This window comes from Panthera tigris, chromosome X, assembly GCF_018350195.1.
Source record: "Panthera tigris isolate Pti1 chromosome X, P.tigris_Pti1_mat1.1, whole genome shotgun sequence".
NCBI lineage: Eukaryota > Metazoa > Chordata > Mammalia > Carnivora > Felidae > Panthera > Panthera tigris.
The window spans coordinates 107,209,508-107,222,715 of record NC_056677.1 but is presented as its reverse complement, the minus strand read 5'-3'; the positions used below and the strand labels follow the sequence as shown (position 1 = coordinate 107,222,715).

The 13,208-nt window shown below is 39.4% G+C and overlaps 1 protein-coding gene across 1 annotated transcript in view; it reads left to right on the top strand.

Moving 5' to 3' along the window:
- Positions 1 to 739: 739 nt before the first annotated feature.
- The window catches only part of LOC102967133 (fibrous sheath-interacting protein 2-like), a 75,736-nt gene continuing 63,267 nt past the window's right edge, over positions 740 to 13,208 (top strand). The window contains 8 exon segments of the mRNA XM_042974106.1: positions 740 to 1,026; positions 1,436 to 1,561; positions 4,100 to 4,261; positions 4,968 to 5,057; positions 5,426 to 5,565; positions 6,898 to 7,039; positions 7,735 to 7,845; positions 8,266 to 8,386. Of these exon segments, the coding sequence (XP_042830040.1) occupies positions 928 to 1,026; positions 1,436 to 1,561; positions 4,100 to 4,261; positions 4,968 to 5,057; positions 5,426 to 5,565; positions 6,898 to 7,039; positions 7,735 to 7,845; positions 8,266 to 8,386 (991 nt within the window). The 5' untranslated portion in view covers positions 740 to 927.

The window sequence follows — 13,208 nt, the reverse complement described above, 5'->3', positions numbered from 1 at the left end:
CTAACTTAGGCTCAGGTCATGATCTCACAGTTGGTGAGTCAAGCCCTGCTTTGGGTGAGGTCGAGCCCCACTTCGGGCTCCACGCTGACAGTTGGGACCCTGCGTGGGATTCTCTCTCTCCCTGACTCTCTGCCCTTTGCTCATTCATGCCCTCTCTCTCAAAAATAAGTAAATAAAACAACTATATATAAAGAAATGTTGGCTAAACGAATGAGAAGGTAGATAGAAAGAAATAGGAAAAAGGGAGAGAAAGAGAGAGAGGAGGCCAGAGAAATGAAGAGCCCTAAGGCAAAAAAAAAAAATTATTGTGCTCTATGTGGGACCTGGAGAGGTGGTATGCCTAGGGCAAGGGGGGTGGCGTGGTCATGGTGTCATATAAAGGTGGCAAATGTGGAAAGCCAAACCTCTGGCCCTAGTGTATACTACCCAATTACTTGTGGCATGTGTTGAACAGAATCACAGCTTGTTGGAGGGCCAGGAAGAATTGTAAAAATTACAGCCAGCTACCCACTGACAAAGCTTGATACATTCTGATTTAGTTTAAATGAGGGGTGTTGCTTTCAGAGAGAAACGTAATCTCCACCCCGCCCTGTTACACCAGACTTCCGAACCACTCCCAAACGCTGAGGCTCTTAAACCTGCGCATGCGCCAAAAGTTGGGGCAGCAGAGCGAGTGGTGAGTGGTCCCGCTCCTCTTCCCCCCCCCCACCACCCGCCGAGAGCTATGCCAGTTGGGGAGGACAATGCGGCAGCGTGGGACGCAACACAGTGAGGGGCGTGGCCTGGAGGACGCATTACCCTAGCGACCACCACCGTGGCGGCGCAGACTTGATCTAATCGTAGAGCGGGAAAGGTGTGAGTGAAGAGGTGAAACGAAGAGGGCTTGCTGCCCCAGCCCCCCGGCACTCTGGGGGCTGACGGGCGGCCATGGATCTGTATCTCAGCAACTGCTATAAGGCTGCCGAAGCCTCCACCACTAAGGCGGCCGCCAGCAGCCTAACTGCCGCCAGAGAGCAGTGCGGCACCGTGAGTGGTGGCTAGTGCGGTGTAGTCGTCGTCCTCCTAGCTCCTGGGCAGAGTCTAGGGTCGGCGGGCGGACGGAAGGGGCGGAGACCTCAGCGGAGCGAGCGGGGGAAAGGGGCGGGTGCCTGAAGACAGCTTCAGGCTCCCAGGCGGGGCAGCCGGTAGCGGGGAGTGCTGCCTGTGGCCGCGACCAGCGTTGGGTGGGGTCCAGAGAGATGGCTGGCAACTCGTGGAAGCTGGGAGGTTTTCCCGGGCGTCAGCAGAGCGGGCTCTTTCAACCCTGAGTGGATGGTTCTTTGGTTTATGTGGAAGTATTAGCCCATTGAAATGTGTGTGAGTAGATTGATCTAAACTAAAAGAATAGGTCTTAAAAAAAAAAAAAAAAAAGAGACTTTCTCATTGTATCTGACAGGGCTCACAAAAAGAACCCATTCCAGAGGTCGGAGCAGCTAATCTATTGGATCTTCCTCTTGGGGTCAAGCTGCCTGTTATCCCAGGAAGCAACAATGTATTCTACACTACAAATATAAGTGAAAAGGTAAACTGAGTTTTAATAGTGCTTAAGTGATTTTCTTTACTCTTTTTAACTTGCTATTAAACTTGAAATACTTGCTATGATTTTGCTTTGAGTCAACTTCAATTTCACACACAAAGTGAAGGTAAAAGAGTTCAAATGTGTAGTGTCTGAACTTCACTTTAATGATGGAAGGACCCATGATATACCTCAGCCACCAGTTCATCCTTAGTTCCAAACCAAAGCCTGCGCTCCCAAAGGTCGGGGTCTTTTCTGCCTACCTAAACATATCATGCTAATTCTTACTTCCGTGCCTTTGTCCATCTGGCTCCTGCAACCTGGCATGCACTTTTCTCCCCTCCTTCTTGACCTTCAATTTGAGCTGTCTTTTAAGAGCTACCGTAAGAAGCCTTTTCACAAGTGTCACAACACAGAGCTAAGCTTTCCTTAGAATTTACATACCATTGGTCTGCACTATCTTAGTTATCACTGAATCAGCACTTTTAGTGATTCAGTGTGCTGCACTTACATTGTTACACATTTTAAGTCCTCTGCTTCTGTCCTTAATTTAGGCCAAGCCTGAAGGAGGTTCAGAACTTTCTAGCTGAGGGTGTGCTTTCATCACAATAGCAAAAGGTTTTACAGGAATAATCCTGACATCCTTATTCTTGCACGGTCTAGTATGTCATCAAGGATGAGTAGGGGCTTCTTGGTATTTCGGATACTTTTCTAATATATAGGATTTTTTTAGGTTTTACTGGTAGAAAACAACAGAGTTTCTCTTTTGAAAACGCATAATGTTCTACTAAATATATGTCAATCTCACAGAAATTGACTGAGTCACACTCCCACAAATTAGCTTTCCTAAAACATATTCAAACCCTATTTCAATACTAGTAGTAACATTCCATTTTAGTTTATAACTGTAGCCCTATCTGTTGGTTTTTTTCCTCAGTTATCTTCTATTTGTTATATTTCTATACTGTTCCTGCTGTTCACTTGTTAGCTACTTCTTATTTCCAGGGTTTTTTCCTATACTCAATTACACTGATTATCTCTGTATTATATTGATTACCCCCAAAATATATGCATTTAATCATGATCAAGCACTGCATTCAACTCCCCCAAAGACTAACTTTGTGGGATCTTTGTCTTTTAACAGGATCTCCTCAAGAAAGTAAGACTTTATATTTACACCATTAGGTGTTTTTTTTTAACTCATTTTACCCTCATCACCACCTTATAAGGTGAAGCTATGATTTATCTAAGGTCCCAGGTAGATAGTAGCAGAGTTCAGACCAGAACCACCATCTCCTGACTCAGGGCACAGTTCTTCACCTGACCTTTCAGCTTCCTCAACTGCAGACCACTTAAGCACATCACTACAGAAACAGGGAATTTAAAGGTCTTTCATGTTTTTTTGAAAGCAAATGGAAGGCAAAATTATAGTATCCAACTGTCTTGTTTTCAATCAGATTAAAATGTAACAATGTAACCTACATATCTTTAGCTATGCACTAATCCAAACCTGACAAGTGATCCTATACTTCCAACATTTTGATACCAAACTTATTCTCAAGTAATTTGTTTATAAATTAATTTGCTTATTAGTATACTAAGATAGCAACTGTTCACAAACTCCTTAAGTTGCCTTTGTTGTAAAGTTAATAGTAAAAACTTTGCCAATTAACTTAGACATTCTGCTTTCAAGAAAAGATAACCTGTTAAAAGAACAATTTCCATACTTTTAAAATTTTTCCCTGTGACCTCCCACTGGCAGGTAGTGATGTTATAATAGATTCTTCAGTTCAGGGAAACCAATCATTTTAATTGACAATAGAAAACTTAACCCTGGCTTCAACAAATGGATTTGATTCTTTCTTGATAGGTCAGTAGCCCAGGGTTGGTCAACATATGTCTGTTACCAACAAAAGTCAACATCTAAAAGAAGAAGCTATAACCAATCTGCTAATTGCAGCATTGTTTCAACTGCCATCAACTGCTGATCATTTCTTTTCTAGGAAAGATGTGGGCTTCTTATCTAGTCCCACTGTAAATTAAATCATTGCCCAGAAGGATGTCTTTCTTTGCCTTTGTAAGGAAACATTGGTAGTCAGTGAATCCAGTTTCCTGATATAGGTCCCTTAAGAAAGACAAGAGGCTAGCACAATCAAGCAGTCAGAAACTTACAAAGGAAGCTTTTAAATCTAAAAAGAAAGCTAGAACTCTATCATTCCCCTCTTGTCTTACCCCCTGCCCACATATGAAGCATCCTACCTGCCTTGCAGGAACTCTTAGGGCGACACATCACTGTTCATTAATTGGACAGAGGTTGAGGCTATCACCTACCTCCAGCCTAAAGACAGCTTTGGTAGAGAAGAGAGAAAGAGAAAGGCAGTGAAATTAACCTAAATCAACCCCCTGTCCACATTCCCTCACTTCAGGTTCTGCTTGCATGCTTTATTTTCACTGAACAACCTAGTCAGTTCAACAAATTGAGGTTTAAAAGTGCAATTTCATCCATTTTACATATGTAATACTTTTGAATCTGTGTGTTTGCAGCTTTACCAGCCTTCTTACGACTTTAACCTGACTGATCCTTATTGCCGACTTTTGGAAACCAGCTATAAAAGTCTGCATGATCCACATTTAAAAGCATACTATAAGCGAAAAGATATCCTAAAGAGATTAAAGAAGGGCGGCTACATCACCAACAATAATAAAGTAGGTTGAAGCCTACTTCCTTTTAACTAGCAGAAGTCTAGGGACTTGATAGACACTTGGTTCTGTTCTTCACTAGGAGCTTGTATCAACTTTGGATAGACAGTAAAGAATATTTATTAGAGAATTCAATTACTCAGTATTTGGATTTCCAAATAAGACTACTTGTTCCTACTTGACCTTTTTTCTTTGATAACAGCAAAAGACAAGCACCAAATGATTCAAATATGTAAAGACATCCATACACACATATTTATTTGTGTATTTTCTCCCAGCTGTATTGTAGTGCCTTTCCTCTTGTTCTAAAAGTAATAATGGCACAGTATACCTATCAAGGAATATTTCATATACCTTTTGAGAAGACTAGAGACAAAAACCTAGCAGAAAACAGCATAATGAAATAAATTGGGGGGAGGATATTAAATGTCATTATTATACTGGTGTTTTAATAACAAATTCATTGGGAATAATAAATTTCTGATTATGATGTGAACCATATTATTGAAATAATATTATTTAGATAGATATTTCCTGGTGATACAGCAGTTTTAGATACCACTTTCCAAATTACTACCAAAATGTGCTGTTATTACCCTTGATCCCAAAATTGTTACTAAAATGAATGTTCTTATGACACTTTTCTCTGTAAAGCTTTATGACTGTCACAATTTTCTGTTTATACATTTGGTTTTCGGTTTTGTTTTTATAGGTCATATGTACTTTGAAAGAATTGAATAAGTACAGGCAGTATCTTACTACTTTAAAATTAGACTTTGAAAGAAACTGTATAAAAGAACAAGTAAGTTAATACTTAAATTTGTTTTATTTGGGGCCTGTAAAGATAGTTTTTATGTAGGATTTGGGAGAAAGGTTTGGTCCTCTGCAGAATATCTACTTACAATAGCCTGACCTAAAATTATTAAGGTAACAAATCAAATAAGATCTCTAGAGATCTATAAGAAATAAAGATGAGACTTTTGCCTTTAATTTACAGAGAGAAATTTTCACTTATCTTGAATGGAGCCACATTAGACTGAAATGCAGGTTAACAGAATTAACCATTTGTAAAGTACAGGAGGTTTACTAAGCCCTAAACTCAAGAAGGCATACCAAAGGACAGGTTTATTTCCAGCCAGTATAAAGACCTTAATTTTTTTTCTCTCTCAGAAAATCATTGAAAAACAAGTAAATAAATTGAATGAAACCAAGAAAGCCTATGACAGTTATGGAAACGCACAATTCCAAGAATGGCTGTTACAGGAAGGTACACACACAACTCCAGACCAAGAGCTGGTAATAAAACACAGGTACGACTGAAGTTAATGCATATTTCATGGACATACTATAGACCCCAGGAAGTTGTAAAACTACCAGAAATCATTGAAAGCAGGATAAAAAAAAAAGTATTAGACACTATTTAACCCCCTATAGTTTTCAACATGGAGAAAAAGGAAAAGGAGATTAAGAGGTAACAGGTTTTGGGAACCCTGGTGCCAAGGCTTGGGAGGAGAGTTTCTTCCTGAGAAACTGGAGCCACCAGAAACCCAAGAGGTGGGCAAAACTGATATTTGAAGAAATCTAAAGTACAAATCCCTAAGCCTGGGAAACCCACGTCCATAGTAGCAGAGAGAGAGACGTGTTCAGCATGTTTCTAAATTACATTTAAGGAAAGTACTTCAGGGTCAAAAAGGGAAAGTTCCTATAACTTCAGCTGATGCTAATACAAACAGGTGTTGTTCCCCCACCAACCGTGTGTGTTCATTCAGCTATTACCCACACATGTGCACTATTACCATTCAGCGGCCAAACCCATGCCCTAGGAGGCAGAGATGAGTTCTAGTTCTTTCTCTTTGTCCTTTGCCAGGGGTGAGGGCCAGTCACCCTTCCCTTGCCTCTTAAATTCCATGGATTCGTGTCATGATATGCTAGAATACGTGCTGATCTACCAAAGTCCCAGACTGGTAATCTGCAGATCTCTCTATACATGGAAGGTCATTCAAGGACTTGGAAATTACAGAGAGACCAGTAACCACTTATTTTTTTTGTAATTTTTTAAAGTTTGTTTGTTTGTTTGTTTATTTACTTAGAGCATACAAGTGGAGGGGCAGAGAGAGAGAGGGAGAGAGAATCCCAAGCAGGCTCCATGCTCAGCATGGAGCCCAACACAGGGCTCGATCTCACAACCTCGAGATCATGACCTGAGCCGAAATCAAGATTTGGACACTTAACCAACTGAGCCACCCAGGCACCCTTTACCCACTTATTTTTAAAGGAAATTCAAATTGACTTATGTTTTGAAGTTAGTCTTTAAGCTGATTTCAGCTGCCTTTGGAAATTCATGTTCCTCAAACTGCTAAGCTATAAATAATCTCTGTGTAAAATGTTTTTAATCACTCTGTTCCATATTTTGCCATTGTCCCAGCCACAATAAGAGACTTGTATAACAGAGTCTGGTAAAATTAGTATAGCATGGTGAGTTAGTGGCTCAGGTGAGCTTAAAGGTCCCTGAAAAACTCTACATTTCCTGTATTTAAGAAACAAAAACAACCCAGAAGGTGGTTTGGGAATATCAAAATAGATAATATCATCATAAGGAAAACACCCAATTTACTTTAACTTATATTTGCACTTTTACTTAGATATTTAGATATGATTAGTAAGGAATTAGACAAGGTTGAGCACACGGCAGAAAAGCAGAGCACATTCCGGATGAAGGAAGAAGAACTACAACATCAGGACCACATTAGAAGAAAACTTAGTCTCCGTAGACAAATTGAAGAGGTGAGGAAAACCAAATTTTAAACATTGAAGGGGAAATTTCATATGTTTGTTTCATTGGTAAACATTTTTTAGCAATCCCACCATATTACCTGAAGCTATTTCAGGTCTAAAAAATAAACCACTATTAAAAATAACAATAATTTAAGGAATAAACCACTGTTTTTTATCAGTTATAATGGACAAGATTTCACTTAACATAGTGAGATTGACACCACAAATTATATATCCATTGCATTTCTAGTCACTTTCTGCTCTGAAAGTTTTAGATATTAACTCTAGTGAAAAATTATCATGCCTGTATTCTCTCGAAGTTCAGACAAGCCTATTTATTTCTCTGTCAAAATATATTTAAGAGCAACCGATTACATATGATATACCCCTTAGTCAATAAGAGAAAACCCTCTTGTCAACATCTTTTTAGACCCATCTTTGGAGCCAGGCTTATACTTGAATTAAGTTTCCAATAGCAAAATAATTATCTTCCTTTTGCCATCCAATTGCATTCGCCAACATATTCCCAATGAAAAGTGGTAAAAGAAGCCCATTCTAAAGCCAATGTAAGATTTTTATTATGGTTGACTCGATTTCTGTAAGGCCCTTGACTTGATCTAATTTGCTTATTGACAAAATACAAAAAAAGAAAAAGATAATGAAAGAAAACCCTCTGCTAACTACCATAATATTGTGTTCCTTAGGGATGGAAGACAAAAGAAATGCTTCTTCTAACCAAGATTGGAGAAGAAGTAAAAAGAGAAGCCCGAATTGAGGAACAACGTCATAAACTCTGGGAGGAAGCCCACCGGAAGGTAGAGTGAGCTTTTACCAGTAACTTGGGCTATTTGAGAAAAAGCTTTTGCCAATTTTGATAATTAAAGTGTGAATTATCAAAAGTGGCCTAAACTCATGAGGATAGCTATTGATGGAGAGACCCAGTCTGGTCTGAACCTGGACTTCAAGGGTTGGTCTGAAATGGGACCAGTGTCCAGAAAGTGGGCAATGAGTTAAATTGGATCTAGTTGTTACAACATATTCTTCATGTTGGACAACAAAAGGAAACTCACCCTTACTGCCTTCCTAGCTTTGTACTCATTGTGACTTCAGAAATCTCAAAATAGGAATGAGGGCACCCTTCAAGTAGACCATCATATTTGAAATATCTGTTTTGCATTTCCAGTGGCAAGTTGCTGTTCAATTTTTAAATGTTAAATGTATTTTTTAATATTTAGAAACAAGCACTTCTAGAGAAAAAAATCGCTTATCATTTACAAAAAATGCAAAAGGTTGACCTTAAGAGAGAAGAACCAGGGGGAAGTATAAATGAAAACAAAGGACAAGACAAAAGAGAAGGTGAGAGAGAAACAATAAATGATAAAGTTGCTAAGTGGAAGATGCATATCTATATATTAAATATGGTGGCTTTATAAAAAAAAATCTCTATGTGCTTATACAGAGAGGTCACAGGCCCCTTGCAAAGGGAAATCCTAGAAGCCCACACTACCTGTGCCAAGCACTATGCAAGGCACCTCCTAGTTACAGCTCAAGTTGTAAAGAATCTACATACACACACAATATTATTATATATATATATAAAAAAATTCAACGCTTCTATAAAGTGATTCAGTAGACAACACTGCCTGCACTACAGGTTTAAAAAGGAGCCAGTAAAAGGAGACAGTATAAAAAAATACAACACAGAAGGAGAAAGATACATATATATATAGACAGAGAGAGAGAGACAGAGAAAAGGAGCAGTAAACGAAAACATTACCAAAAAAGAGAGAGAAACAGAGAGGGAGACAAAAATATTTTTATTTATTTTTTAAATGTTTATTATTTTTTAGAGAGAGATGCAGAGCATGAGCAGGGGGAGGGGCAGAGAGAGGGGGAGACCCAGAATCTCAAGCAGGCTCCAGACTCTGAGCCGTCAGCACAGAGCCTGACGTGGGGCTCAAACCTGCAAATTGCGAGATCATGACCTGAGCCAAAGTCAAGCATTTAACCGACTGAGCCATCCAGGCGCCCCAAGAAAAATATTTATAAAAATGGAAGAAAACATTTCAACTCAGGACCAGTAAGATTATACAAAACAGTAAGAGAGCAAACTAGTAAGAGAAAGAGAGGGGGAAAAAGGATTTTTCATTTCCAATTTTTATTTTTTTAGGTTTTTTTAAAGGAGACAAAAGAAGAGACATTTAAAATATACCAAGCACAAAACAGAAATAGATAAAAAGTAAGAACCAAAGGTTAAAAAGGAAGAGGCAGTAAGAAAAAAATGGTACAAAAAGAAAAAAATGAAGAAGAGAAGGAAAGAATGAATAGGAGAGAGAAAGAAAGAAAACTGAACAAAATAAACCAGTAAGAAAACACACACACACACACACACACACACACACACACACACACACACACTAGATGAGGTGGGTGGGAGGAAAACAAAAGCAAAGAAACAAAACAAAAAGACTAGAAGGAGAAAGACAAACAGGCAAAGAAAAAAGAGTGAAAGAAAGAAGAAACAGATATACAGGGGGAAAATACAGGAACAAAGAGGGAGAAAGAAAGGAAGATGGAGAGGAAAGAAGTTTAAAAAGGATAATTCAGTGGGACAAAGCAGAATAAAAATAGAGTGAGAGACACAGAGTCTCTCACAGAGACAAAGGAGTTTGACACAGAGAGTCTAGTGAGAGACAAAGGAGTTTGAGTCATCTAAAAAAGTCAGTTCAGAGGCGCCTGCCTGGCTCAGTCGGTAGAGCACATGATTTGATCTTGGGGTCATAAGTTCAAGCCCCACGCTGGGCATAGAGCTTACTTAAAAAAATTTTTTTAAAGAAGTTGGGGTGCCTGATTGGCTCAATTGGTTAAGCCTCCAACTCTTGATTTCAGGTCAGGTCATGATCTCATGGTTTCATGAGTTCGAGCCCCACGTCAGGCTTTGTGCTGGTGGTGTGGAACCACCATTTAAATATTTTAAAATAAATAATAAGTCAATTTAAAAATACATTAAAATTAGGGGCACCTGGGTGGCTCAGTCGGTTTAGTGTCTGACTCTTGATCACAGCTCAGGTGATGATCTCACGGTTCGTGAGATAAAATAAACTTTAAAAAAATTTTTTTAAATACTTTAAAATTAGATGGATGGATCAATCAATTCATATATACTTAAATACATACATTCATATACAATTAATTCATATATCCTTACATAAATTCATATACAGATACATAGAACTGATTTTTTAAAATATTTTTAATGCTTATTTTTGAGAGAGAAAGAACAAATGGGGAAGGGGCAAGAGAGAGAAGGAGACACAGAATATGAAGCAGGCTCCAGGCTCTGAGCTGTCAGCACAGGGCCTGATGTGGGGCTCAAACTCACAAACCTTGAGATCATGACCTGAGCCGAAGTCAGACACTTAACTGACTGAGCCACCTAGGTTTCCCAATAGAACTGATTTTTTAAAAAGAGAGGCCAGTAATAAAGGCAGGACACAAAATAGAGGGAAAAGGGAAGAATAATTTACAGTAGTGAATATAATGAGAGTAAAACAAATAGGGGACTGAAGCGGGGTGGGATTAAGAGAAGGAAGGGACAGGAAGTAAATATATCTATTAAAAGGGAAGAGTCTGGGAAAAGGAGTAACAAAGAGTGTGAACATGAAAGACAGCATGAGGATGCTGAAAAGGAGAAGCTAGTGAGAAAATTAAGTACAATCATGGACAGGAGGAGGAAATCAAGGTCTAAAAAGAAGAAATTAGTTAACAAATACAGTCAAATAAAATAGATACAGAGATACATAGATATAGAAAAGACTGGACTTTAAAAGTACAGTCCACTAAAAAAAGGAGTGTAAGAAAAGATAAATAGGAAGACATTATAGGAAGCAGTTATGACAGCTTAAGATGGGAAGAAAAGATGGAAGGGAGGGAAGGAAAAGGAAAGCAAAGAATTTTGAAAGGGATGAGGCTAGGAAACTTGGTAAAAAAAATAACAAGATATAAGAGTAAGAGACACAGGAGTTTAAAAGCAGAAGCTACAGTGAAAATAAGTACAATTGAGGAAGGCAGGGAGAGGGAAAAATGTAAAAAGACGTCACTTAAAATAGAGTAAAATAAAGATAGGTAAACTGATGAGACAGTTCAGCAGTAGTGGGGGGGGGATGGATGGATGGACAGACAGACAGGATTTCAAATAGAAAAAACCAGTAGTAAGACTGGACAAAAAGAAAACAAGGAGAGAGAAGGAAAGAAATTGTTATAAGGAGCCACTAAAAAGAGAAAGGAAGGGAGGGAGCAAGAAAAAGGAAAGAAGGAAGTAAAGTTTGTATAGGATGAGTCAGTAGGGAAAAGTTATTTGCAAGAGACAGATGTGAGAGTATCAAGGAAGACCAGTAAAATAATCAAGTACAGAGGTGCCTGGGTGGCTCAGTGGGTTAAGCATCTGACTCTTGATTTCGGCTAAGGTCATTATCTCAAGGTTTGTGAGTTCGAGCCCTGCATTGGGCTCTGCACTGACAGTGTAGAGCCTGCTTGGGATTCTCTCTCTCTCTCTCTCTCTCTCTCTCTCTCTCTCTCTCTCTGTCTCTCTCTGCCCTTCCCCCACTTGCACTGTCTCTGTCTCTCAGAGATTAATTAATTAATTATTAAATTAATAAATTAATTTAAAAAAATTAAGTACAATTGTGTAGTGTGCAAGAGATTTAAAAAGTAGAAGACAGTAAAAGAAAGAATGTAAAATAAAGATACAGGGAATTGATAGCCAGATCGATGGCCAGCCAGCTAGGCAGGTGTATAGGTAGAAAGACCTGATTTTAAATAGGAGGAAGCAGCAGTGAAGACAGGACAAAGATGTATAAAGAAAGAGGGGAAAGGGGAAAAAAGTTTAAAAAGAGGAGTAGTAGAAAGAGAGTAGAAGAATGGCAGGAAGAAAAGAAAAAGAGGAAAGAGGGGGAAGGAGAAAGAAAAGAGGAATGAACACAGGAAGGTGGGAAAACCAAATGAAGGAACACAGACGGGAAATAGAGAGTGAGTGCGTGAGTGGTTGGGTGGAGATAACAAAGGAAATAGGAGGAAGGAAGAAAGAAATGAGGGAAGGAAGGATGAAAAGGCAGGAGGGGAAAGGAAGGAAAGAAAAGAAAGAAAAAGGCAGTGAAAGAAATGGAGTAAAGATCTGAAGAAAGGAGGGAAGGCGGAGGAAGTGAAGAATGGAGGGTAGAGAGATCTAAAGAGAAGTCAGGTAAAAATAAATGTGGTTAGATAGATGGAAACCAGGTATATAGGCAGACAGGATTTTATGAGGAGGACCTCATACAAAAGACAATATTAAAAGATAACAGGAGAACGGGCACCTGGGTGGCTCAGTCGGTTAAGCGTCCGACTTCAACTCAGGTCATGATCTCCTAGTTCTTGAGTTCAAGCCCCATGCCAGGCCCTGTGCTGACAGCTCAGAGCCTGGAGCCTGCTTTGGATTTTGTGTCTCCCTCTCTCTCTGCCCCTCCCCCACTTGTGCTCTGTCTCTCTGTATTTAAAAAATAAATAAATATTAAAAAAATTTTTTAAGATAACAGGAGAGAGTATGAAGGGAAACAAAGTTTATTCATTTTTTAATGTTTTTATTTATTTTTGAAGGAGAGAGACACAGAGCATGAGTGGGGGAGGGGCAGATAGAGAGAGAGACACACAGAATCTGAAGCAGGCTCCAGGCTCTGAGCTGTCAGCACAAAGCCCGGAACCCATAAACCATGAGATCATGACCTGAGCCAAAGTCAGACGCTCAACCAACTGAGCTACCTAGGCTCCCTGAAGGGGAAAAAAAAAAAAAAAGTTTACAAGGAGAACCAGTAAAAAAGGAGTATATGAAGAATGGAGGGAAGGAGGAAGTAAAGCAGCAGGAAAAAAGAGAAGAAAGGAAGTGAGGTGGGGATATGAGGAGAGAGGGAAGGCAGGGAAGTAGGGGTGGGGACGGAGGGAGGGAAGGAGGAGAGAAGGCAGGGGTGCAGGTTCACCAAAAGAAGGCAAAGCAATCCAGAGGAGGACAGCAAAAGGAGTAAGAAAGAGACCTAGAGACAGTTGATGAAGATCTAAAGGTAGAAGGGAGGGAGGGGGTGTGGAGAGGGAGAGAAGGAAGGCAAGAAAGAGAGGAATATTCTAAAATGGGGTGAGACTAGGAAAATAG